At 40.0% G+C, this 25,554-nt stretch overlaps 1 protein-coding gene across 1 annotated transcript in view; it reads right to left on the reverse strand.

Moving 5' to 3' along the window:
* Window positions 1–24,027, reverse strand: part of TECRL (trans-2,3-enoyl-CoA reductase like) — a gene marked incomplete at both ends in the record, with an annotated part of 51,488 nt that extends 27,461 nt beyond the window's left edge. Inside the window, 2 exons of the mRNA XM_079534417.1 lie at window positions 10,657–10,708; window positions 23,797–24,027. Of these exons, the coding sequence (XP_079390543.1) occupies window positions 10,657–10,708; window positions 23,797–24,027 (283 nt within the window). The remainder of the gene's footprint in view (window positions 1–10,656; window positions 10,709–23,796) is intronic.
* Window positions 24,028–25,554: the final 1,527 nt, after the last annotated feature.

The raw sequence follows: 25,554 nt of genomic DNA on the forward strand, positions 1-25,554 counted from the left end.
GGGTAGTATGGTTAGGTTGCGGTTGGACTTGATCTTTAAGGTAATTTCCAAACTGAGAGATTCTATGATTCTATGATTTGTTTCATTTGTAAGCTTTCCAGTCAAGATCTTTGGTCAGGTGTTTCCCAAAGGCAGCTTGACTCCTAACTGCTATGACAACAAAAATAACAACTCTTTTAAGACGATGAAATTTGGATGAGGAGTGGTTTGATCAGGCTGGCAGGCTAAAGTGATGCCTGCAGACCTTAGCTATACCAACAGTATGCCACCCTGTGCATTTCTTTTTCCTAAAAAAGTCCTCAGACTTTAGCTATATTCCGATCAGGTAATAAGAGACAAATTTCTTAAGAGTCAGCATAGTTTGTAGTAATGAAGATCAATTGTTGTTAGTAGCAAACAGAATATTATTTGTCATTTAGAGGTCGATTTCTGTCACTAGCAGATTAAGCTTTCAATTTTCCATTTCAAACAGCTTGACACTGAAACTAACTGAAAATTTAGACAAGCAAAAAGCATCAGACACTGAAAGCAAGCAAGCATGAGAACAATACTTATATGCATATTCAAATAATTAGGGGGAAAAAAAGGAAAGAAAAACTTGCCTCGTGCATTTCAGTTTTCCTTGTTGCCTTCTACAGATGTTATAATTAATTTTGATCTTTGCGTGTGGAATTGCATTTAAATTACTGTGCATGGGCAAGGGAAGGGGTGAGGCTCACCTTTTGTTTCATTAGTGACAACCACAGAGCAGAATACAGAGAAACAAGAAAACTGATAAGGGAATGCCCCTAATTCCTGTAACGAGGTGAGGAAGTGTCAGATACACAGTGCTGCAGTAGTGCATCTAAATAAAATGTTATTCCTAAAGACTTCTTAAGTCTTCCTGTAATAACTCTTATGAGGGGCAGCTGAGGGAGCTGTGGTTGTTCAGTCTGGAGGGGGCTCAGGGGAGGCCTTTCAGCTCTCTGCAACTGCCTGAAAGGAGATTGTGGCGAGATGGGGTCAGCCTCTCTGCCCAGGTAACAGTGATAGGATGAGAGGAAATGGTCTTAAGCTGTGCCAGGGGAGGTTCATGTGGAGTGTAAAGAAAAATTTCCTCTCAGAAAGAGTGGTGATACATTGGTACAGGTTGCCCATGGAGGAGGTTCAGTCACCGTCCCTGGCAGTGTACAAGAACCGTGGAGATGTGGCACTGGGGGATGTGGTCAGTGGGCATGGTGGGGATGGGATGGGTTTGAACTGGATGATCTTAGTGGTCTTTGCCAGCCTTAATGATTCTGTGATTTTATATAAAACACAGTTTTGTCAGTTTGCTGACAAATTTGCTGTTGTGCAAGAAATGACCCAAACATGAGAAATTATTCATTAAGGGACATGCAATTGACAAATTGTGTTTCAGGGACTAGAAAGTAATATTCCTTCTTTGTCTTGCCTGCTCATGTAATAAGATAAGATTCCTAAAAATGCAGCTTGATGTTTGGTGGTTTAGGCCTAAATCACCTAAATCTCCTCACTTTAGGAAGTAGTCAGCGGTCCAACAAGCTCAGCTTGTGCAGCAAAGATAGCTCAAAACTCATCTGTACCTCCACCTCAGATGTACTGGGCAGAGGAGAGTCCTACCCCAAGCCCTAGCTGTGCTTCTTTAAAAGCAGTTCTTAGCCAATTAGCTAATAAAATATGCTAATGAATTATCATTTTCTTTCAGTATGTGACTGTACAGCTCTCCCCCCAGCCTCTAATCTAATTAGAATGCATTCCCTCACTAATCCTAATAGCAGCATTTTATTTTTCAACTAATGGCTGCGCCAATGCCATCAACAATCAAGTGAACAGCATTTGAGTTGCCATGATTTCTTCCTTAGTGCAAATTAAATTCTCGTAAATTCATTCTTAGATTCACCACACTGAAAATGAATCCCCACTAATAAGAGGACTAAATTGTAGCTTCTCCAGAAGCCATGAGGAAGAAGCAGCACAGAGCTGCCCTGCTTCAGCAGCAGACCAGATAGATGAGTCATCAGCTCTGTGATGCCCCTCATGCTCTCCCTAGGAGAAGTTTATTTTGGCTGATTTAATTCTCCCGTCCCACCACTTTAATTACATTAAGTGGAGGCTTTCTGAAGCGCAGCTATGAGGTTTGGGAAACTGCTCTTACCCCCTCTGCATACTGGCGATAACTAAATGCAAGAGCAGGAAACGGTTGGATGTGCAAAGAGGAGTTAGAAGTAGGCACCTAACTAACACTGTAACTGTGGGAGTCAGGCAGAGAGAGAGGCCAGCCTGCATTTTACATCAGCACAGCCAGCAAATGAGCAGCAAACCCAGAATAACTTGCACGTTGATTATTTCAATGGTGATTATTTCTAGCAGCAAATATATTCAGGATCATTGAGGTTTGGGGACAATTTAGAAAGAGGCAGAACTCCCCACTACATTACTTATATTGTAAATCATTTGTTCAGCTCCTTGTCTTTGATTACCTGCATTCATTAACTTGAAATAATGGTGAATATCAAGTTTTATTTGGAAGCTTTCTTATTTTGATTGTCCTTAGGCACTCTCCTCCTGCTCAAATAGGAAAAAAAAAAAAAAAAAGAAAGAAAAAAAAAAAAAAAAAAAGCAGGGTATGAACAGAAGAGAGCAAACAAATGCAAACACATCACTGTTACAGGGTGACGTGTTCCACATCAGAGGTCTAGGCAGGGTCCCCTGCTCTTGTTCTGCTCACCTGAGATTCCTCTTATTCTAGCATGAGAGTTCTTTCCTGTTATCTCAGCATGCTGCCTCACTTCTGTAAGAAGTCTTGGCGCTTTTTGTGCAAACATATGCAGCTCCTATGCAGCTCCTCCTAAGAGTAACTGCTGCATCTTTTTTGCAGAGCCATCTGCCCAACTCTGGTGTCCAAAGGCATGGGGACCCTTTTGAGAAAAACCCTGATGTAGACACAGAACACATTTAAAGCCCTGAAGTGATCTTGACCCTGCCATCAGGCATCTCATTAATGGCCATGAGATTCTTTTCATAGTCATGAAGAACCACTGGGGGTTTTCTCATCTTGAATTCCTTAAATCAGTGTTTAGCCCATGTGAATATGGTGGTGAACAGCAGGTTGAAGTTGGAAGTCAGATAAAATCATAATACCATAATTTAAATTGAGGTAGGAGCTCTTTAAAAACAAAAACTTTGGCATCTTCAATTTACAGTTCAGTAGGCTATAATCCTTCATTTTATCTGTGACTTGCACATTCTCTAGGGCCTGGATTACTTCTGTGGGGCCTTTTACTGTCCTTTTCTCAGTTGAGCCACAGGCACTGTAATAAGGCACTTTGTAAGTAACAACAGGCAATTCTGATAAACAATTTTAGTTGTTTCTCATCTAGATCTGTCAATTGCATCTCCTGCAAAGGAAAGGAAATTGAAGAATCTAGCTATGAAATTTCCTTTTCTTAATGAGGTATTTAAATAGCATCTCACATTTGTTCTCCAGTTGTTTACATAGGATGTCATTTGTGATGCATTGTTAGAGCCCTGTTAATCTCAGCTGGGAACAATATCCCAGAGAGCAGAGAAGTCCAGTTCTGCTTCAAGCTACATTTCTATAGATTCATTGCCTTTTCTTTCATTATATTATTCATCTGAAATTATAACTGTAATTCAGCTAAAAAAATGCAGTAGCATAGCATCAGATAAAGCATCTGCCAAAAAGAGAAAAAAAATGTGAGTTTCCATTAAAGACTTTGAGATGATCTTCTCTTTTCTATTTCTGGTTTGAAATATCCCTCTTTTTTTTCCTGAAGATCAGCTTATTTCATAAGCATTTAATGAATAGCCTAGCTTTTGTGTTCTAGACAACCTGCTGCTTCCAGTTCAATAGGTCATTAGACATATATTTAAGCCATTAATTGTCCCAAACAGTTCTTAGGGAATCACAGCCAAAACAGACAAAAGAGTGCAAGGTAGATAAAAGGTGGGTTAATCATTCCTATTTTATAGATGAGAAAATGAAGCTTGAAAGGGATAAAGTGTCTAGTACAAAATTCACCCAGGTGAATAACATGAGTCCCATTGGTTTCAAACTAAACATTAAAGATCTGTGTCCCAAATACCAAATTCATTTCAGTATAAATTAGGAAACTTTAAACACTCCAGCCACCCCACTGACATTTATTGTTGTCTTTAAAGACCAAAATACTTGAAATATTTGTCCTAGAAGTGCTGCTTGAGGTCATATGTGGCTAAATGCATTGCATAATGACCCTGCATGTGGCAGGGGGGTTGGAGATTCATGATCCTTGAGGTCCCCTCCAACCCTGGCCATTCTGTGATTCTTTGGCACCAACTGCATAAGTCAAAATTCAACCATAGTATTAGTTACTGAATTGGTTTCTTAATACAGTACAAACTGAAATTATTCTTTATAACCACATTTATATTTCAGAAAGTAAAATTCAGGGGATGTCTGATCAAATACTTCTCAGACTGATTTACTATTTGCTATATAACTAACAAGATTCAAGCACTCAATAAAAGTGAACTGCAGCTGCCTGGTTTTCTCTCCTTTTCTGGAAGGCTACCAGGTAACTGCAACATTATGACTGCAGCTGAAGCACACTCTATCTTTCCTTTCCCTTTGGAAAACTGGCCAGAATTGTTGTTTTTTTCTGTAATTCCCTCTAATTGAAAGGGAGAAAGCATCTATCACAAATTTCACCAAGTCAATGGTGTGACTCCCATGCTGTTGTGTAGGGAGATTGCAGTTTCAGGTTTGAGTTCTAAATTCTTAGTCCCTTTAAAGATGAAAATAACTAAGTTAACTCAGTTTGGCTTCTGCTTTCTTTTAACTATGTTATGTCAGTGATGCCACTCTCATTTTCTGGCTAGCTATTAGAAAAGAAGTGAAAACATTCCCAGCTCTTAGAGATAGGCTGCAATTGCCTTGACAGATAAGCCATAAGTTAAAGCCACAAATCTATGCCAACAGATCGGCACTTGCATTTTGTGTAGAGAAATTTGCACAGATGATGTGGCACAGTTAAGCTGATTTGGAGGTCATTCTCCTGTAACTTCTTGCTGGGGAGATCAGATCTGAAGCTGACTGTTGAGGCTGGCCTCCTGGCTACACCAGCAGGCCAAGGCAAGAATTCAGGCTTCTGTTCTGACATGCACACTCTACAGTGACAGGTTGCAATTTACTCGTGGATCAGATCGGACTGGGAGCTGGGGAGGAAGATGGCAGAGATTTTCCATGGGAAGATCTGTTACTCACTTTGTGCTTAGCTTTGCAAAAGAAGTAAAGAGTTCAAATATGTATGGAGCTCACTGTGCCAGTAGCAATAAATTCAAGGAGCTTGTAGTCAGGTGAATGGTGTCAACAAGCACAGAGAATTAAGACGACCTTAGATGATGTCATTTGAGGGATACTTACATTCAGTGTAACCTAGTCTCCCATTAGTATCTGCTGTGTGGCTAAGACAAGAGACAAATCAATTAGAAAATGAGATCTCATCATGTTTTCTCCTCCTAATCTAGTCATTTTCATTTTGGAGTTCAGTGCAGATGAATGAGTAATTTACCCAGATGAAATCACTGTACTTCATACTGCCCATTTGCAATAACTTCCCATCCCTGGTGTTTCACCTTCAGTGTTAATTTCTAGTTGAGTTATAAATGCAGAGAGAGGAAAAACTATTGAAAACAATCAGTGAATGTGACTGCCAACCCTGTGCATCCTGTGAATCTGTGCTGGGGATGCAGATGGGCCTGTGAACTTTGCAGCAAGACAACCTGCATAGGAGGATATTGAGAATTCATTCATCTATGGATTCGAGCTGTGTTTCTGGGGTAGTATGAACTGTGTAGGATAAAGATGGGGAGGAATGACACTGAGATTTGTTAAAAACTCTATTTTGCAGCTCCCTTCCTGCCCAGAGAGTGCTTCTGGCCCAAGGCAACTCAGGCCAGTACCAGATCATGGCCCTGTTTCCAGTACATTGGCTTTTTCAAAGCCTGATGTCCTAGTACAGATCAAGAGAAGGATCCCTCTTGAGGGTGCTGTGTCCTAGATATAATTTATTCGGGTCTCTTCAGTTGGTGAGATACATGAAGGGCTCATGGTTGATTGACAGACCAGGAGTAGGAAGTCAGCTTGGGAGAGCCATAAATAGTGTAATTCAGCTTCTCCAAGTCCCCAGCATGTGTATTCACTGGGCACGTGAGTCTCTCCAGGCATTAAAATTGACAGATTTCATTAACTTGCTTCAACCTGAGAATCCAGCTGTAACAAACAGTGTGGAGAAATCAGAGGAACTGCAGGTTCTCAGCAAGACTGTTATCGAGCAGTCCTGACTGTACAAAGCCTGTAGGCAATGCAGTGGCTAAGCAGTCACCGTTCTTGCTGATACTGCTCTTAATGACTAATCCCCACAGCATCCTTCCCCACCTCTTTGAGCCCTGCAGTTTAACGCTGCGGACAGCCTCAAGGGGGAAATTATGTGATGCAGAAAGAACAGCCATCCTTTCCAGCAGCGGTACTGCATCCAGCTCTTGCATTTTTGCACAGCTCACACAAAATGGAGAATTTTTCCTTAAGCCTTTTCACTTGAAATCATGCTACGAGTTCTTGGATATCATTAAAAATATAGAAGATATAGAGTTCAGGAAACATTTGGACAATGCTCTTAGTTAAATGGTCTGATTTTGGGGTGGTCCTGTGAGAAGACAGATGTTGGGCTCAATGTTCCTTACAGGTCCTTTTCACAGAATCACAGAATGGCCAGGTTTGGAAGGGGCCTCAAGGATCATGAATCTCCAACTCCCCTGCTACATGCAGGGCCACCAACCTCCCCATTTAATACCAGGCCAGGCTGCCCAGGGCCTTGAACACCTCCAGGGATGGGACATCCACAACCTCTCTGGGCAGCCTGTTCCAGCACCTCACCACTCTCTCTGTGAAGAATTTCCTCCTGACATCCAACACATGATGTGAGTCTATGATACTATGCAGGACACTGCGCAAGATGAGAGCAGTAGCTAAAATCTGACAGATGCATAGCAATGTGTTAGGATGCATTCAGCTCACATGGAGGAGACTAAAGGGGAGAGGTAGGCTCCCAGCATGAAGTAGGAATTGCATTGTTTCTCTCCTTGTCCTCTCTCCAAAGGAAAGCAACAAAAACTATTTTGGTGGTTTTCCAGGGGACGTAGCTCTCAGGATTTCTATAGAAACATCTGCTAAGAAGCAGTCATAAGATTGTACAGCACATCACTGAAGTTTCATAATGTCCAGAAATTATGCTGTTTATTCTTGAGTGCCACCTACTGACAATTTCTTTTGTACTGATTTACTTTTGCTAACGCTCCTTATTTAACATACTTTATGTAAAAAGTTTTGCTAGCTTAGATGAGGCGGCCTGCAGATTTGGATCTCAGTGATTAGAAGTTAGCATCTTATTGGGACAGCTAGCAGCTTACAGTTTTCTTTGTTTCTTGAATGCTTCCAACTCCTCTGCAGGCTGGGATATTCTCCATGTGATGTTTTCAACCCTTGCTTCTGCTTTTCTTTTTCCTTCTGTCCATCGCCAGGCTTCCTGCCATCTGCCCTACCTCACTTGCCTGCTGCTTCTGCCTGGAGGGCAGTTTCTGATCTCCCTAAGCTCATTCTGCTGACTTCAGTGTAGTTACAGTTGTGCTACCTCCCTGTGCAGAACAATGCGTCCAAGATTTTGTGATGGTGTTGCAGTGATCTTATTTCCCCCCTCCTTTCTGTTCTTCCTCCACTTTCAAGAACCTTACCAGAAACTTCTGTGCAGTAACCCTGAAAATACTGAATGATCACTGACTCCATTATACTACTTGTTCTAGATGTATTTTATTTTAGTTACTCGACACTTGGATTAGCGTTATTATTACTACAGTTCTCCATTTTCTGTCCATAAGATATCCTCCCCCACTGGTCCAATACTTTTTGAAAAGACAAAAATAAAACTGAAGGTGAAGATTTATTGCCAAGGACAAAAGCTTGCCAAGTTTAGTCTGCAAGCATGGCAGTCTGGATCTGCCACCTGCCACAGAAACTGATGGCTGGAAAGCTGCAGCAGGAAACTGTGGTTCTGTGCTGACCACAGTGCTTGCATCTCTGCCATGGTGGCTACAGTGTCCAGGGGCTGATCCAAAATTGCGCTCTTCAGTCTGGAGAAAGCCTTTGAGTTCCCATGGGAAGGGCCGTATGTCTTAGATAGTTACCTCCACTAAATGCTTATACATCCCTGAATCTCCAGTGATAACTGGGATTGCCCTGCTGAACTCAGTGCCACAGAAAACAGTGTTAGCTTTGGCTGGGATTGTTGGAGTTTTACTGAAATGAGACCTGAGGAATAATAACGTTCCTGGATTTGAGTATTTTTTCATATAAATACAGATGCAAACTAATATTTGACTGACTTAGAAACTGCTGAGCAGTAGCGTGTTATGTGTCACTTGCATTCCGTTTCTTTTATTTAATGATTAACAGTCCCCTGCTGCAATTCGTAATTCAGTCTTTCTCCTCTGTTCTTCACTCAGGCAGCAAAACCTGATCAGTGACAGAGACGATGCTTGTGAAATTGCTGCACAGGGGTTCCTCTCTCTCACTGAAGGGCTGACAAGACACCAGCTGAGGAGAAAGCTCAATTGCATGGGTGATCAAAGGATAGTGCACAAGGACAGGGAGACTGTAAGGGTGTCCGTGTAGGAGTGTTTTAGCAAAGATTATAGGGAAGATGTGAGTCTGGCACACATGAAATGACAGAAATGAATGCATGAGCTAGTACAAATAGACACTAACCAAAAGCATCCACAGATCAGCTTCAGCTGCTTCGTGGCTCTTGCCTAAAAGAACTGTATTCTGTAAGCTGTCATCCCCCAAACTACACAGAGGAAAAAAGGGAAGGTTTGTCCTTTGCCAGTGGGAAAGGAGAAGGGGGTAACCTCATGAAACAATAACACCCAGGCTGAGCTGGAAAAGAGAGATCAAAGCAGTGAGCTGGAATGGGAAGAAACGACACAGGACGCTGTGACACAGTGTACTGTGAGAACAGTGGGAATTGAACTTAGAAATTGAGGACTGAAAAAGCATTGAAGGTACTTGTCAGCCCTTCCCTGTGCTGTAAAGGGCCATGCTGCTAGAGATTCAGTTCATGGTTTGTACTATTCTTTGTTGTACTGTTTCTTGTTTTCCTTATATACAGCTCCACTTACATCACTGGAAGCATTTGAGAGGTAAGGTACCTCTATATATGAAAACAGGTGCCATTAAGATGGCTTATATGCGAACTTGTACCATTTTACCCCAAATTCATTAAAAACTTCATTATAGTTAAACTGGGATAAGTCTCTGTGCCAGTGATCAACTGATTTAAGCTGAATCAATATAAACCCAGTTTCAATTGATTTAAGAGAGTATCAGCAGAAAAGCACGCCATTTCACAAAGTGAGGGGAGGACGTATTTTTATTGAAACATTAAATCTTATGCACTCCTTTGGTGCTTCATTTCTAGCCTGTGTTTGTTTGCCCTTTATTTCCAACCCTCAATTCTTTTGCATCTTTTTCTAATCAATTTAATAGCCTAGTTCAAGTTAGCAGGCATTGTACAGACCTGCTTATCCCATGTGAGTGACATTCAAGGCTATGAATCCTCATCACAAGGAGCATGCTACTTTCCACAGGCAGAGAAGGAGAAATGTGCTCCTGTTCTAGGAGCAAGACATCAAAATTGAGCTCTCTACAAACACATGCAGTATGCAGAATTCAAGGCCCACCATACATACATTTACACCTGGTAGCTTTCAGGTATATTTGGCCTCTCTGAAATACTAACCCAGCAATTCATGAAGGATAAAGGGAAATGCCATCAAACTTTGGTGCCCTGCTGTGCTGTTTCTCTCACCTTTCCTTCCATTGCCTCTAGTGTGAGCTGGATGTGTATGACTAGAAGGTGGTAGAAAGAAAGCATCCAAAAAAACCCTGATCCCTGAAAGCAAGAAAAGGGCATCTTTGAATGTAGTTGCTCATTTCATCTCATGAACAAGGTCCATATCTACCATCTGTATGTGCCAAAAATTATACATTCCTATGCTGTTTTTTCTTTACCCATGGACACAAAAAACAAGAAAGTGAGGCTAGAAAAATGGGAGTTTGCCCAGACCATTAAGGAACTGGACATCATTGAGTTAATTGAGAACTTTGCCACCTTGCCTCCATGATCCCAGAAAAGTCATTCAATCACACCCTGCTTGTGCTCCCTGCTACAGTAGCTGTTCGGTCCACATGGTCTATTTGCAACCAGCTTGAAGCAGTCTAATGTCATCTAAGCTTATCTAATACAACCCTGGGAGAGCAAATGCAGCTGAGATCTTGAATTGGCACTGTAATGTTAGAAATGGGATAGAAAAATATTGCCCTCCTTGAGCTAGTGGTGTTAAATAATGTAGTCCTCTCCTTCCAGCCTTTCATGTCTGTGATAGCTACAGTAGAACCTCCAAATGCTGCTCTAATTTAGCACTGGAGCTGTCAAGCCAGTCTCAGCTTTTGTGTGAGATTTCATGAAAAATAAATTTGACTGCTTCTCCAAGCTTAAAGGCCTCTAGCCATGCCTCCAGCCTGCTGGCCACAGTACTTACAGGCTTTGTGAAATTTGTGTTTCACATCTAGGAGGGTAGATGATGGAGGTATCTAAAAAAGAAAACAAAATGCAGGCAGGTTAATTTTTCCATCTTTTTCAATCTGAGATGCCTTTCTCCCTCCCCATAGACGTAGAGACAATTCAATTTGTCTGTAAGTTCTTCAGGCAACAATAAAGCAAATAATTAAATTCCTATCTCACATTTTATTTGCATCTTACCCAGGCCACTTTTGCAAGGACAGCTGAACGCTAAAATTCCAAGGTCAAGAGGGAAAGCTGCTGGCCCTGCAGAGGCAGCAACTGTCCCTAGGATCAAACTAATGGGACATCTTTGTTAGCTTTAAGCTTAGGTTCAAGTGTGTTAGGACTTGGCTCTTAGACATGAAGACATTTTCCTCTGATCCAGTAGTACAGGGGGGAATCTCTGTCCTTTCTGTGTGAAATCAGTTTCTTTCTGCAAGCTGTCTTTTGTGTGCAACAAAGCAATTCAGGTGTCACAGTGTTAGGTAGCAGTCTGGAGGCCATTTAGGCTCTATTTTATTATGTTTATTGATTTCTTAACACACTTTGTACAGAGTGTCTGAGAAACACAGCAAGAATTTACTAGACTGAAAGGCTTAGAAGTAAGTAGCCTGAATTTACAAGCAAAAGGAATGGAACACTTCAGAAAGAAATATGTTAAGCTTGAGATTGAGGTGGCAGTGGCAAGGGTCTGGTCTTAACAAGACCATCCCTTTGCAGTTGACGCTGATTTAGTATTCTGTGTTGATGATTTAATCTCAGAGACTAAGTAAATTAAAGTGTATCTTATCTGTGGGGACCCGCTTTGTCTCTAGTGAAAGACCTTATGGTTACAGCCAGACAGCAGAATGCAGAAAGCTTCCTTCCCCAAGGACTTCAGGTACCTGTGCTATGTAAAATTCTGTCTCAAAAGCTACCAATCATTACAAATAAATAAACTTACATCATTTGACACCCAATATGAATATCCAATATACTTGTCATTAGCGCATAGGAGTGAGCCAGCATTTTTCTAGTGAGAATATGAAGAGGCAGAAAAAAGTGTGTAAAATTAAGATTTTTGCTAGCTCTGTCTTTGGGTTTAGATGAGAATACTTTCTTTTCCACAGTTAGAAAGAGATTTTCTAGACACTGGTAAAGTCCAGATTTGCAGTCATTCCATGCAACTTCCAGTAGAATGGCGCATCCTCACGTGCCTTCCTTTTGTAATGTGTACAGCTACTTTGGACTTGAACAGGAGAGGTTGGTTTTGGTTTTGTTCTTTGTTTGTTTAATTATTATTTGTTTTCAGAGACTCTAAAAATACCTGAAATTGCCTTCTTTCACCTCGTAATTTCACATCTATGAAGTCTGGATCCTAGACATGGATGCAAGTGGTGTTATGTGGCAACAACCATAGAGTACCCAGGACCTTTCAGGTGTCCTAGAGCAGGGAAGGTTTGGAGGTTTTCCAAGCTCAAAGAAAGGAAGCCAAAAACCTTGCTCAGGACTGATAAAAATCAAGGTATTGCCAAGACAGATAATGACCATATTAGCTTCTCAAACTGGGTGCTGAAAGAACTGGTACTAAATACTGATTGTTGAATACTGTGAGTCAGTCACCTTACCTCATAACACTGTTAACCTGAGCACACTCATAGCATAGAGCAGCCTGAGAGCCTCTTGATCTCCACTTTAGTAGGGATGCCCTTCATGGTTGCACCTCCGCAGAGATCCCTTACACCTTGATAACAAGATACCTTGCTGATAGAGATCCTTCGTAAGTGATGAATAGTTTTAAGCTTTCTTAGTTTTACTATATTATATCTTAGATTGATTGTGCTTATATAAACTCTCAGACATAAATCACTGACCAAATCCAGGAGTGGATTCCATGCTTCTGTGGTTCAAGGAGTTTAGAAAGCAACGGGGTCCACCCTGAACCTCAGGACTCAATGAGAGAGTCTCCTGGATGAGTGTGTTTAACCCTATCCTCTATGCAGTAAATAATCAAGTCTACCCCACCATCTCAAACCTTGCTAAGCTTCTGTCTTATTTATGTTAATCTTTGCAAAGTAACTATGATATCAATACATTCCTGTTTCCTTCTTATGAGTGAGGTGTTTGAGTTTCTAGTTGCAACACGTTCACAACCAGATCTGGTGTTTGAACCACATAGCTGGACTGTGCTCCCTTGCAACCTTTATGAGTGATGCAGAGCTCATTAGCAAGGGCACTGCTGGGCGTGAGTACGTCCAAGCTGCTTGAGGCTAGAGCTGCTTTTAATCATGCCGGCTCAGGATGGATGGTTGGTCAGTTGGCTAGTCATGATCTGGCAGCTCTGTGTGGCACCACACTGTGTGGGCTGCATGTGCCCAGGGAAGGCCTGAAGCACGTGTTCTCGGCCAAGAGGGCAGGAAAACATTTGTTTTGTGGGCCAGCTGGCTTGGAGAAGGGCCATTCTCTTCTCTTGAGGCAAACTTCACAGACCACTAGTTGAAAAATAACACAAATGCCTTCCTATTGGGAATGGGCTGTGACACTGAGGAATCGCAGTGTCCTTTCTCAGGCAGAATAATGAGGCTATAGTCACAAAAGAATGAAATACATTTTTTTATGATCTTGATAATTCTGTGTTCTTTTTCTTAAAGGCATCATAAAACAACCAGTGAGGCTATAGATTCTAATATTGATCAATGTGAAGATGGATGCTGAGACATCAGCTTGCCACTAAGAGTGTTCTCTTCATAAACCATTAATTATCTTTTGTTCTTTTCATCCTACATCAATACAAGCTAAAGAATTGTAAGGACTGGAACATCATCTCCTCTTATTACCCATTGTGCTAGCTGAATAAAAACCTGAAACATTTCAGTGTAATTATTAGTTCTATTCTTCTTTTATTCTTTTAAATTATTTATGAAAGGACTGTAACCTTTCTTTTCCTCTTAATTCAGCATTTTTCAAATATGCAAATGGAAAACAGAAAGACCACCCTTGGTTTATTTAAAAGATCTATTTCATTTAAAAGAATAATTTCATTCTCAAATCACCTTAGTTGGCACGTATCTTCTGCATCTGATGGTCAAGCAGTGAACTCCAACTTTTTACCCTGTGTAGTCTAACACTAGGTTTCAAATATAGCTGACTTTCTAAGAAGTTGTCATCGTAATTAAGATTCAAAACTACTTTTTCTTCACACACACACACACACACACACACACACAAAATGTATGAAAATTGCAGATTTTACAGGTATAGACGGCATTCATTACATTTTTTCAGAAAATAATGAGTTAAAAAGCTCAGATCCTGTTTTCCTTATATCTTCATAGCAAAAATATTTCAACGTAGCTGTTCAGGGCAACTTCTAGTTTTTCAGAAATTAAAGAATGAAAGGATCATCTGTTCCATTTCTGTCCTTCATTTATGCAGCACTGCACAAAGCATTACATTTCTTCTAAGATTTAAAATACAGCATTAGTAACTTGGGCTATGACTCAAGGAAAAGCCATGAGTGGAAGATATTATGAGAATTTGAAGCTGTCTTTTGTAAGTGCAGGCTAATCAGATAGTTTTCCATTTTCATACCTCTTTCACATCTGTAAGTCAAAAAAGAACTAATGTTGTTATCTATATGTAACTGCATCACACAGTCCTTAGACCGAGGAATGAATTCAGCGGTTCCAGGTTAGAAGGATGGCTGCAGGAATTTGAATAAGCATAAAAGTGGTCATTCGTTCAACATTTTCCTTTCGCTATTTTTTCCCTCTCTGGCATGTTGGCACTGCTGAGTCACTTCCTTTCCAACGGGCAGTCATTTTCCATGGCTGCAGAAATTCAGGTATTCTGCAGCTGCTTGTTAACTGCGGACAGCCTCATTCTTTATCTAGGTACATTTGTTCAAAAGGGTGACATCAGCTGATTGTAACTGAAGCACTGATCCCAAAACAGAAAATGAGGCCAGTGAAAGAGCCGGGTAATTTTCAAATTCAGCACGCAACAAATACTTCATAATTATTGCTTTGACACCATGTCCTTGCTTGGGGAACATGCTGTATTATTATAAATCAGCAGCAATCCACAGCAAGTGAATCAGGGAAACACCCATTCTGATTGATGTCCGCATTTTGTGAATTTGGCATCTACATTCAATTTCTTTTTCTTATTGTTAATCTTCAAGGACAGCGTTAAGAATGGGTGCCATGAAAACCTCCCTCAGTATGTCCCACAATGGTCTCTTTGTTAGCCTGGTGTGCTAGTCATGCCCAAAGAGATATAAATATCTTCCACATGTAGACAAGTAACTCCATTTAGACAAGTGTTGTCAGCAACTACACAAAGGGTTTATATGAAATGCAGCATTTTACTCAGTAGATCGCAGCACAAACTCTATACTAAAAAAAAGAAGCTCTGGTCTCATGCCAATCTTTCCAGAAACCAAGGAGATTCAGCGCTGTGTTTCTGTCTCAATTACAGCCACATTGCTTAGTCTCCTAGAGGTTATTTATATGGTCACCTGAACTCTGGCATATGAGATAATCCAACTGACTAACATTCCCAGTAACGATAGGTCAAAATATCTATGAATGCACAAAATTGCATGCTTACTGGGTGACTGGGTGTGGGCATGTCAATTTAAACTGGCCATGCTTGTCTCTGAAGATGTTACGTTGTTTTTGTACTACAAGCTGGATGCTTATAATAAATATTCTCCCTTAACAGAAAAATGGGGGGGGGAACCAACCTGAAAAAGAACTGGAAAAGAACTTTCAGACACTGGAAAGAGCTTTTTCTCCCCCTGCTAAAAATGATTGTGGAAGTAAACAGAAAGTGATCTATTAGCTGATAGAAGGCTTGCAGGACATCCCTCAATTTACAGAGTTCACCATGTCACCAGCACTGGCATCTCTCCATGCCTTCTAACCTTTAGCTGAAGAGAAATGAGTAAGGCTTCTGTGCTCACCTTGAGAGCAGGGAAAGTTCTGTCACATCCGTTTTTTAATAGGAAAATGAAATGGTTCTGGAAAAACTTTGTGTGTATAAATTCATGTTGACTTTGAATTTTAAAAATGAAATAGAAAGTGTTTGTGGTGGTTGTATTTGTTGTTTTGTTTCTGTTTTTTTTTAACTTGGTTTCATGAAATGCTGAAAATTCATTTTGCTGTGTTATTTTCATTTCCTTTATTTCTCATCCTTACAGAACTTTCATTACTTTCACATTATTTTCTGACACATCAATCATGATAGTGTAAAATAATATAACACCATTTCCAGCAATGAAAAATCACCTGATAGGAAATAACATTCAAATAAATGAATGCGCTATTACATTGTAAAACAAATTGCACCTGAAATATTTATTGTGTCATGAGATTGAAATGTTCCAAAATTTATTTGTAATATTGTCTTTCTCTCCCAAATTTCCATGTCATTGAAAGGCCAAGATTCATTTGATTTCACCATAATTTGAAGAGAAAACAACATTTCGGGGGGGGGAAAAAAAACTAATTTTGTCCAATTCTTCTAAGGAAAAAAAGTGGAGTTTGTATTATTTTATTTTGATTGCCATATTAAATATGTGGCTCTCTAATCTTTTCTACCAAATGGCTGTAGATGTTTGTGCTGCTTTGTTGTTTTTTTTTTTATTACCTATGCATGTTGCTAATGTTTATAATAATAAAATTTAAAATCAGTACACCCAAGAAACTCAACCAGTACGTATCTGGGGGACTGTATGGAAAAGGAAAAAGAAATAACAACATTAACCAGCTCAAAGGAAAATTCACAGGAAAACATATCATGAAGATAAGTGGTTCTATGTGTAGCAGGGCTAATGATGCCTTACTTTCTACTAACTGATTATAAAGGATCTTCAAATCTATTCCAATGGCTCTCTGCCCCTTCCTTGTCTCCTGTAATGTTGCCAGTAGGCAAGGTGGTTGGTGAGGGTTGGATTCTGCCTGTTCTGCCTGCTCTGAAGCACTAAGCTACTATGCCAGCAGCTTTCATTAGACAAGCAGAAGCTAACTGACCTTTTGAACTCTTTTCTTCTCTTACAGGTGTATTTATGTTTGGCCAATAGGTCCAAAATTATGTTGGTGAGATCAGACAGAAAGATGGAGAGGCAGCCAGCCTCCTGTGGCCCATGAGGTTAAGGATGGAGCTGGAAACAGAAAGGAGCGGGAAATGGAGGTGATGTATGAGAGCAATTAGATATCATCTCGGCAATCAGAAATCTAAATGCTTTTCACAATGCCAAGTGCTATGAGGAGATCTTCGCTGTACCTCTGGCACAGATTTTCTGCCACAGCTTGTTCTCCTGTTTCAAAGGAGAGCTTGCATTTTAAGAACTTCTAAAAATCCAGAATTGTTTAAACATAGACAGGTATATCATAATTAAAGCAGCAGTATATACAGCTAGGTATTTATAGCTCTGTTGCAGCTTAACCTGGCAGGAGCTAACACCACACAGTTATTTGCTCACTCCTCCTGTAATGATAATTTTATACAGATATATGTGTATATAGAAAACAAGTGATGCATAACATAATTGCTCACCACCCAACAACTAGCACCAGGCAGTCCCCTCCAGCCAATTCCAATCAGTTTTACAGTTTTTACATGATGTCTTACAGAATATCCCTGTGGCCAGCTTACATCAGCTGTCCTAGTTCTGTCCCCTCCCAGCTCCTGGTGCCCCCCAAATCCTCTAGCTGGCAGGGCAATAGGAGAAGCTAAGAAAGGGAAATGTCCTTGGCTCTGTACAGAACTGCTCAACAACAACTGGAAACATCAGTGTGTTATCAACATTGTTTTTTCTCCTAAAGCCAAAACTTAGCATTGTACCACACACTATGGAGAAAAAATGTCCAAACTGAAACCAGGACAAAGATCCACTACTACATGGCTCAGGTATTTTGTGAAGAATCACAGGACTAAGATTTCAGAAAGAACCTGAAGCATACCCTAATGGGCCAATAAATCCTGAGCAGGAGTATTTTAATGCTACAATAATGCCTATATGAAATGCCGTTATAACCTAAGTTTCCATCATGGGTTGTGCTGATTAACTATTAGACTAATAAAACACCTACAGCTCCCTATGGTCTTATATTGCTCCAGTACATTTGTAATTTGCAATTATCTGTGAATTACCTTTGATGCAATAAGGCAAATGTGCAGCTGGGGTAAAATGTCATCACTTTGTGGGGAATTAGAACATTTTCACAGCGGTTGAGGATCTGTCTCTACAGATATACTTTTGGCACTATTCACTGCTCTTGTAGCATAGCTGGCCTTTACGACTGGCAGGAATCATAGAATCATAGTATGGGTTGGGTTGGAAGGGGCCTTAAAGATCATCAAGCTCCAACCCCTGCTGTGGGCAGGTAAATGAAGACCAGAGCACCACTGGTGCCTCATGAATTACATCTCTTGTTTTCACTGAGCTTGGAATTAAGCTTTTTTTTTTTTTTTTTTTCTTTTGTATTTCACTCTGTCTTCCCCCCTGCTGAAGCTTAGACCTTTATAGCTATGATAAGAGCTGCATAAAAAACAGTCATTTAAAGGCATTTTAAGCTTTGAAAATTAGTACCAGCTGAAGCATCAGTCTTTGGTAGTGGCTTCTTTCCTTCTTTGAACTATCCCTTTACAAATGCTAAATGCCCTTAAGTTACCAGCTTCTCCCTTCCTCAGTCTCTCTTCTAGATAAATCAAAGCCATTCCTCCAGGTTTTTCATCCAAAAACCTGTACTGAAATAAGAACGGTAGCTGCAGAGAGCAGAGATTAATGTCCAGTTGCTTGCTAGCTTTAGCTATACTGACATTAAAATAATGTGAATTTCTAGTACAGCAGGAAGAATTGAAGTGGATTGCTTCAATAGAATTTGAATATGTTTACCTGCTTTGAAAAGTGTAACTAATAACTGAGGAGGAAAATACTTCTGATATCACCTCCAGCACTAGCAGTAGGCGTAAGATTCACTTCTTCTGGGAAAGAAAATGCATAGACATTATAACAGTTGTAAATGTAATGTATTTTCTTGCAGTGCCTTCCAGCAGGGATCAGCTCCCTGCTGAGCTGCATGTGGGGAGAACATGCAGTAAAAGACAATGACATTGCAAAATTCTCCTTTCAAAAGGAAGTAAAACAGAGAATTTGCACAGCAGTGAGTTCAGCTGGTTCCATCTGTATTGCTAGTCCTTCACCTGTATTGCTGTGGGACTCACTGTCAACAAGTGGTCTTCTCAAGGAAACCTCCTCCTTTGACTAGCTGGTTATTGAGTTCCTTTGGGTATCCTTGGCACCAAAGAGACAGTTGTCCTTAAAGAGAGACTGCTGGAATGAGGAAGATGATGATCTCAAAAATCCTATACATAAAACGAAGTAGCTGTAGACATGCACAGGTTCTGCTCATTCCCCACAAGGAAGAACAGAGTCCTGTGAAGTTAAACATTAAAACTGCAAGATTAAGAAAAAAAAAAAAAAAAAAAAAAGACTATACAAGGCAATTAAATATCTCTTTTCAGCAAAATGACTTCAATATTATGCTGACTTGCATACTAAAGAAGCAAGAAAGGAAAACCTGATATAAAAGGCACTGCATGGGGTTTCTTGGCTGAGTCCATTGCCTATTTCAGTAATTGCCTTTGCTCACCTAAAATGAAAGTGGTATTTACAGAGTAGCCTCCAAGTTGTGATGTGAGAAGTTATTTTTATTTGCTAGATAAAACCATGGAAAAGAGAGCTGGGGACAACGGCTCTTTTTGGCTGCCCACTTTTTGTGACAGCTACAACCCACAGGCAAGAAAAAGATTTATGATACTGCACCTGCATGCATCTGCTTTTGTTGCCATGTCAGTGTAAATCAGAAGCAACTCCGTTTATTGTTAAACCACAGTGCAGATACTCAGGCACTACTCTTTTAGGTGCTTTAGAGAGAAAAATGATTGCAAACTCCTTCAGACACAAACAAGGCTATCCTTTCAAATAAATCAAAAGGAGTCCTATTTTATCTTTGTGTTAAGTGCTCCTACGGTACATACTGTTAACCACAACCATTTAATTACTAGTAAGTTAGCCTTTTAAGTACTCTTTTGTAGGCCTTAAGTTGTTTGTTTTCTTTTTTTTTTTTTGAAAAAAGTGCAACTGTGCAGCAGACAAAACCTGAGTTTGCGCCTCTGCTTACAGCTTAGCTAGCAAAATCATGAAGCACAAAATACTGAGCTTCACGACTTCTGATGGGGAAAAAAGCTTTCTCTGCTGGTTTTCCCAGAGGTGATTTATTCTGTAAAATAGCACTGTGCAACACTTTATGCCTTCAAAGCAACTTGTGCAAAATTAATTACATTGCACTACATTTGTAGGAAAATACATTTTACTACAAGTTAATTTGAAGAATAAGATAATATACAGTGAGTGCTGTAACAGAAACAGTTATGAGTTGCCTTAACAGCATTTATAAATCAAATTACTGCACATCGATAACCTTAAAACTAACCTACTTCAGGCTTTTGCAATAATGTAGAAGTAAAGCAGTTTTTGAGCAACTATTTCTCTTCCATAAGTTGTGGCTAGAGATGGAAAATGTAGATTATTTATTTAAAATATTTTCTTTCATCCTTAGGACTCCATGAATTTTTGCACCTTCTGTTGTTTTTTTTGGAAGTAAACAGACGAGCCAAAATCCTTACACATTTGAGACTGTTTTTCAATGAAAATATTTAAAACAAAAATATTAATCAGTGCTAATAATTACATGCCCTCTGTTCTTTACAGGCAGTTGGGAGTTCCAGCAATAGAAAGCCTCCAGCCGAGCAGCAGGAAGGAAAGGAAGAGCTGGGGCTCAGTCACTCAAACAGACCCATGTGCCCAGGTTGTTTCTCTCAAAACCTCACTGCCTGTTACGCCACTGCTGAGATCATGTAAGTCCATGTACCTCAGTACCTCAGCCCACCTCAGAATTCATTTTTCTACCAAGAGCAAACCTGGGGAAAAATATCTTGCGTTGTTTTTGTTGATCTTTTAAATCATTTAATTGCCAGAAAAGCTCACCTGCACCAAACTAATTGCATAATATCACATCCATAGCAGAGGAAGTCCCCACAGCAGGTTGACATCATTAAAGTAATGATACTTTCATAACAAGTACACATGTGCAGAAAGAACTGTCAGTGCTGCTGACTTGGGAATTTACTTCAAGTCTGGCAAAGTGAAGTCTTGTTCTTAAAGCCCCAGCTCCTAGACGGCATCACTGTGATCCAACACCTGAGGTTTTCCTCTTCTGCTGCTTTCTTTCAGTATTTTTTCTGGCTTTCCTGACTCTGGAAAAGCCTGCAGTATGAAGTGAATGTATCTTGCAGACTTAAACACCAGGCAAATATGTATTTATTCTGTGCCTTTAAGCCTATCTTACAGACGATCAAGACCTTAGACTAACCACTCAGCTCACTAATATTGAATGACTAATCCTCCCCCAAAGTATAAGATGGGTAAGAAAGCCAAGAGAGTGTTATTTTTAATTTTACAGCTAGAGAATTCGTTCAGTTACTTATGCCTGATCCAGAGCCTACCAATGTCAGCTGATTGCTTGAGGTCACAGAGCTAAGCACACCTTTTCTAAATCCCTGATGCTGCTTTGAGCACAAGGCATCTTTTCTTACTAAATACCAAAACTATGTAGATATCACTATGCAGAATTTACAGAATTTCTACTAATCTGAACAGGACTCACATACATATGCAAGTGTGTCATAGAAGCTAACTCTGTAGAAGCATTGCCTGGTATTTAACCAGTTCTTTAATCATCTAATCTCTCTGCAGGAGTTTTATTAGGTGGAGAAAGAAAGGGTTTTTCTCTCTGCTGTTATAAGTGGTTCCCTTCAGATTTATTGAATCATTAATGTTGGGAAAGTCTTCTAAGATCATTCAGTCCAACCTCTAACTCATCCCTCTCATGCCCACTAACCATATCCCTCCGTCACACCTCCACAGTTCTTGAACATCTCCAGGGACAGTGACACCACCACCTCCCTGGGCAGCCTGTTCCAAAGCACTACTACTCTTTCTGAGAGGAAATGTTTCCTAGTATCCAACCTGAATCTCCCCTGGCGCAACTTAAAGCCATTAAGCCACAGAAGCATCATGAATCTGAGCATACTACAAATATACTTGCTAAATCATAATACTTGAAACTACTAAGAAAATGCAATAAGAATGTAAATACATACATTTCTAAATATATGGTTCCTGTTCTTTCATATTATAAATCCTGAGAATAATTAATTACATGCAACCTCAAGACATGAAGCTAATAATAATAATCTTACAAACAGAATCTAGGTGTAAGCATCGTGTTAAGTCTGTATCAATGTTATATTTAATTAAGCAGATTATGCATCATACAGTATAATGGTCTCTTGATTGCTCTGATAACCAGCTGAAATGAGGTTCACCAATACTAACAAGTATTCACTGAAATAAGGAACTCAACTTCTGTGCTTTCAAGGTTGCCTCAGGAAGGATTTATTATAGTGAATTAAGGGACTTAGACACACAGGTGAATCAGTGTTTGAAATGCAAATTCTTTAGGCAGTCTTGGAAATCTCTGCCTTGCAGTGTATTTGTACCAACTCCCTGGTGCTGTGCCTAAGTAAATACATAAGGTCCATCCCCAGAAGAATGGCCACAGCCGTGTAAATTGAACATAACTTTCTGAACATATGCTTTCAGCTAATGGTTGCTGTTGCTCTTCAGCAAGCATTTTACCTCTACAAAGAGAGCAATTCACAATCACCACTCGTAACTCTTTTGCCACTGCTATAGAAACTAAGTCTGTGATCTGAAGAAATTCCAAATAAAAATTAAAACATAAGTCTGTGTATTGTCCCAGAAGACTGCAGTTCTTCTGTGCATCATGGAAGGATTCCAGAAATGTCACTCTTGTTTCTGTTAATGTATTTCTTTTAATAAGCCTGTAGGAAAGCTTAAGATAAGACATACGCTCGGTCTTTTGTTGGATTGAAGCCTTATTCAGTACAGTGTGCAGATAGCTCTTTTTAATAACTGCATAATATTGCTCAGTAAATTAAATAATACAAACCTACCACTAGAAATTCTATCAATAGTCATCACATCTGTATGATCATTTTGTGCATGTTTCCCCTTTGGCGAGATTCAGAAAGTCTCAAAAAACACTTGGCCTTTTAAGAATGAGCAAAGGAGAGATTTAAGGAGGCACACATTGCAAAAGCACCCCTTAAATGATCAGGAACACTAGAAATGTGGTAGTATTCCAGCCTGCATGTTTCAAAGCCCTTCAATTGAACATTAGAAGCAAACTTATCCACCAGTTCCAGCTGTTGCCAGTGAGGATATGGGATTTATTTTTTTCTTTTAGCAAAACAGTGAGTCTCAAAACTCTACTGTGTTACTGAGGTTCCTACAATCTGAATAGCTTAGAATTCCCAATTTCACAGCACGAGAGGCCAGCTCATATGTTAAGCACAATGAATCATGAAAACTGTGGTGTAAATATGAGATGTTCTCAGTCGCTGCTTACTGCAAAGTAAAGTTACTTCCAACCCAGTTCTCTCATTCTACTTACACAACGTGACTGTTGTTTATATCTTTTGATTCACATCATTAATAAAACACATCTCTGCCTCTCTTAGATAAGTACTTTTGTTTGCAAACAAAAAAATTAAAAAATGCCAGGCTCCTGTCCAGTTTACTGTAGAGGGTGCAGCTGAGTATGTTTAGATACCAACAAGAATCCAGGGCACTGCAGAGATGCTTAGCTTTGAAAATGTATTAAAGCTGAATATCTATTCTGAAGCAGAGGTATCATGCTCTGAAATCATCACCGTAACCTAAATATCTAAGGACAAGAAAAGGACCTATTTTGAGTCCAAAGTGCAGTCAGGAGGTCTAAAAGAAATCTGTGTTGGTTCATTTGTAAAGATCTTGGAAGAAAGCAGGTGAGGATTGTGAATGAGCAGAAGCTGTGAGTATCTCTCCGAGAGACGAATAAAAGTTATTGTATTACAGAAGATCACAGCAGAGTCTAAACAGAAACCTGGCAGTGCCACCATGTGTACTACGCAGATCCCCAACATACTGGAATAATACACTCACCTTGTCCACAATGCAGATCTGCTTCTTGCTTTGCACATCAAGGATCTCCACTTCAAAGTAAGTGATTTTTGAATGTTTGAGCACTGGTGGTGGTTTGAGGTGGCCAGCAGAAAGCACCAGCTGAGAGAAGGTGAAAAAAGAGCGCGTGTTTTGTGGCATGGACAGAGCTCCTCCATGAGCTGAAAGATCCTTCTTGGGTTCCGAGGCACTGGTCTTCCTTCTCCTGAGCATTGTATGACCCAGCAACAGCTACCGTCATGTCAATAGGAGACAGTTCCAGGGGGAAACCTTCCTTCCCCGCATCAGTTAAATACAATCACGGACTGATGAGACATGAAAGGTCAAGTGGTGTTCCATTTTAAGAGTACTGTCATATTTAGCAGGAGTGAAAACAATGGCTCCATAATCCGAGTCTATATTTAACCAGCTATTGTGATGTGCCGTATGTCTGGCTTTTTTTCTCCCTTTTAATTTAAACCAGCGTTGGAAACAACACACTGTACTTTTTCCCTAACACATTAAGTCAGATCCCAAAATTCCAAAGCCCCGGAGAAATCAGAAATGAATGCACTGAATTCCATTGTTATCTACTGAGACAAATGTTTTAAAGTGCCTACAGATGTGCATATGTATAGATACGTGCATGTCTGTGTATATATAGTGTTTGTGTGCGTGTGCCCTTAACATTTAGCTGTAAAATGATATCAGAAATCATTTATTCTAAAAATATTGACTGTTGCTCTTGGAGGCCTGAAGCACTTGAAACAACAAAACACTAGGAGTTAATCAGCAAAACGTAGGGGTTGCCTGCAAATGCCAAGGATTACAGTGTTAGAAGGGCACCACAGATTTCTGCAGACAGACGTAGAGTAAGTTCTGAGTATATTTGTACATGGCAAAACCTCAGGGAAATTACAATCGCTGTTACAAAAATCATGACATTCAGGAATTTTAATTAAGTAAAAAACCCCTTCAATAAGATAAAAGGGCCAACACAGCTGTACCCACCCCCCCGCCCACCCCAAGAGGTGACAGTGGAGACAGAACAGGTCTCTTATCTTTGATTCCGCTGTTGCAGAAAATTTAGTGCTTGCCACATCTAGCTCCTCATGTCAAGGAGCTCTGTGAAACAACTGAAAAACTAATTGGTAAGTTTTTGCGGGAATTAAAAATGAGAGTGACGGGATCCTCCCCAGGGAAGGCCATCTTCAAACTGAGTCTCCTCTCCTGGCAATATTGTCACATACGCTCATTTTCTCACATACGAGTGTAGGTGTTACTGGTGCAATTGTATTGTATTGTAAGTGTGCTTAAGTTCTGGAGGATCAAGACCGCATACGTGAAATTTCTCTGCTTCTTATAGACAAACAGAAAGGAAATATGAGGATGAAACAGCGAATTAGTGAGGACTGAACTCTTGAACAGGTTTGAGTGTAATGATAACAAGGACTGGGCATTTGCAGTAACAAAATACTTGTAACAGGAAACAGCAGGCTAATTTATTTCATAAACCAGGCATATGGGCTGCACAGATACCAAATGATGGTGGTGAAGCCATGATGCATATTATGTGAAAATACTGGTCCATATCTCCTTTAACAAGGGGATCTTGCTGCTTTTTTCTGACACAGTTGAGTGCTTGTTCACAGGAACTCCTTCCCCAGCAAAATGAATGGCAAAATCTCCAGAATAAGGAGCTGAATAGAGTATGCATGACCTTAGGAATACACTTTGCTTTAGGACATATGCACCTATACA

Source organism: Tetrao urogallus (assembly GCF_951394365.1).
Source record: "Tetrao urogallus genome assembly, chromosome: 4".
In the NCBI taxonomy this organism is placed as follows: domain Eukaryota; kingdom Metazoa; phylum Chordata; class Aves; order Galliformes; family Phasianidae; genus Tetrao; species Tetrao urogallus.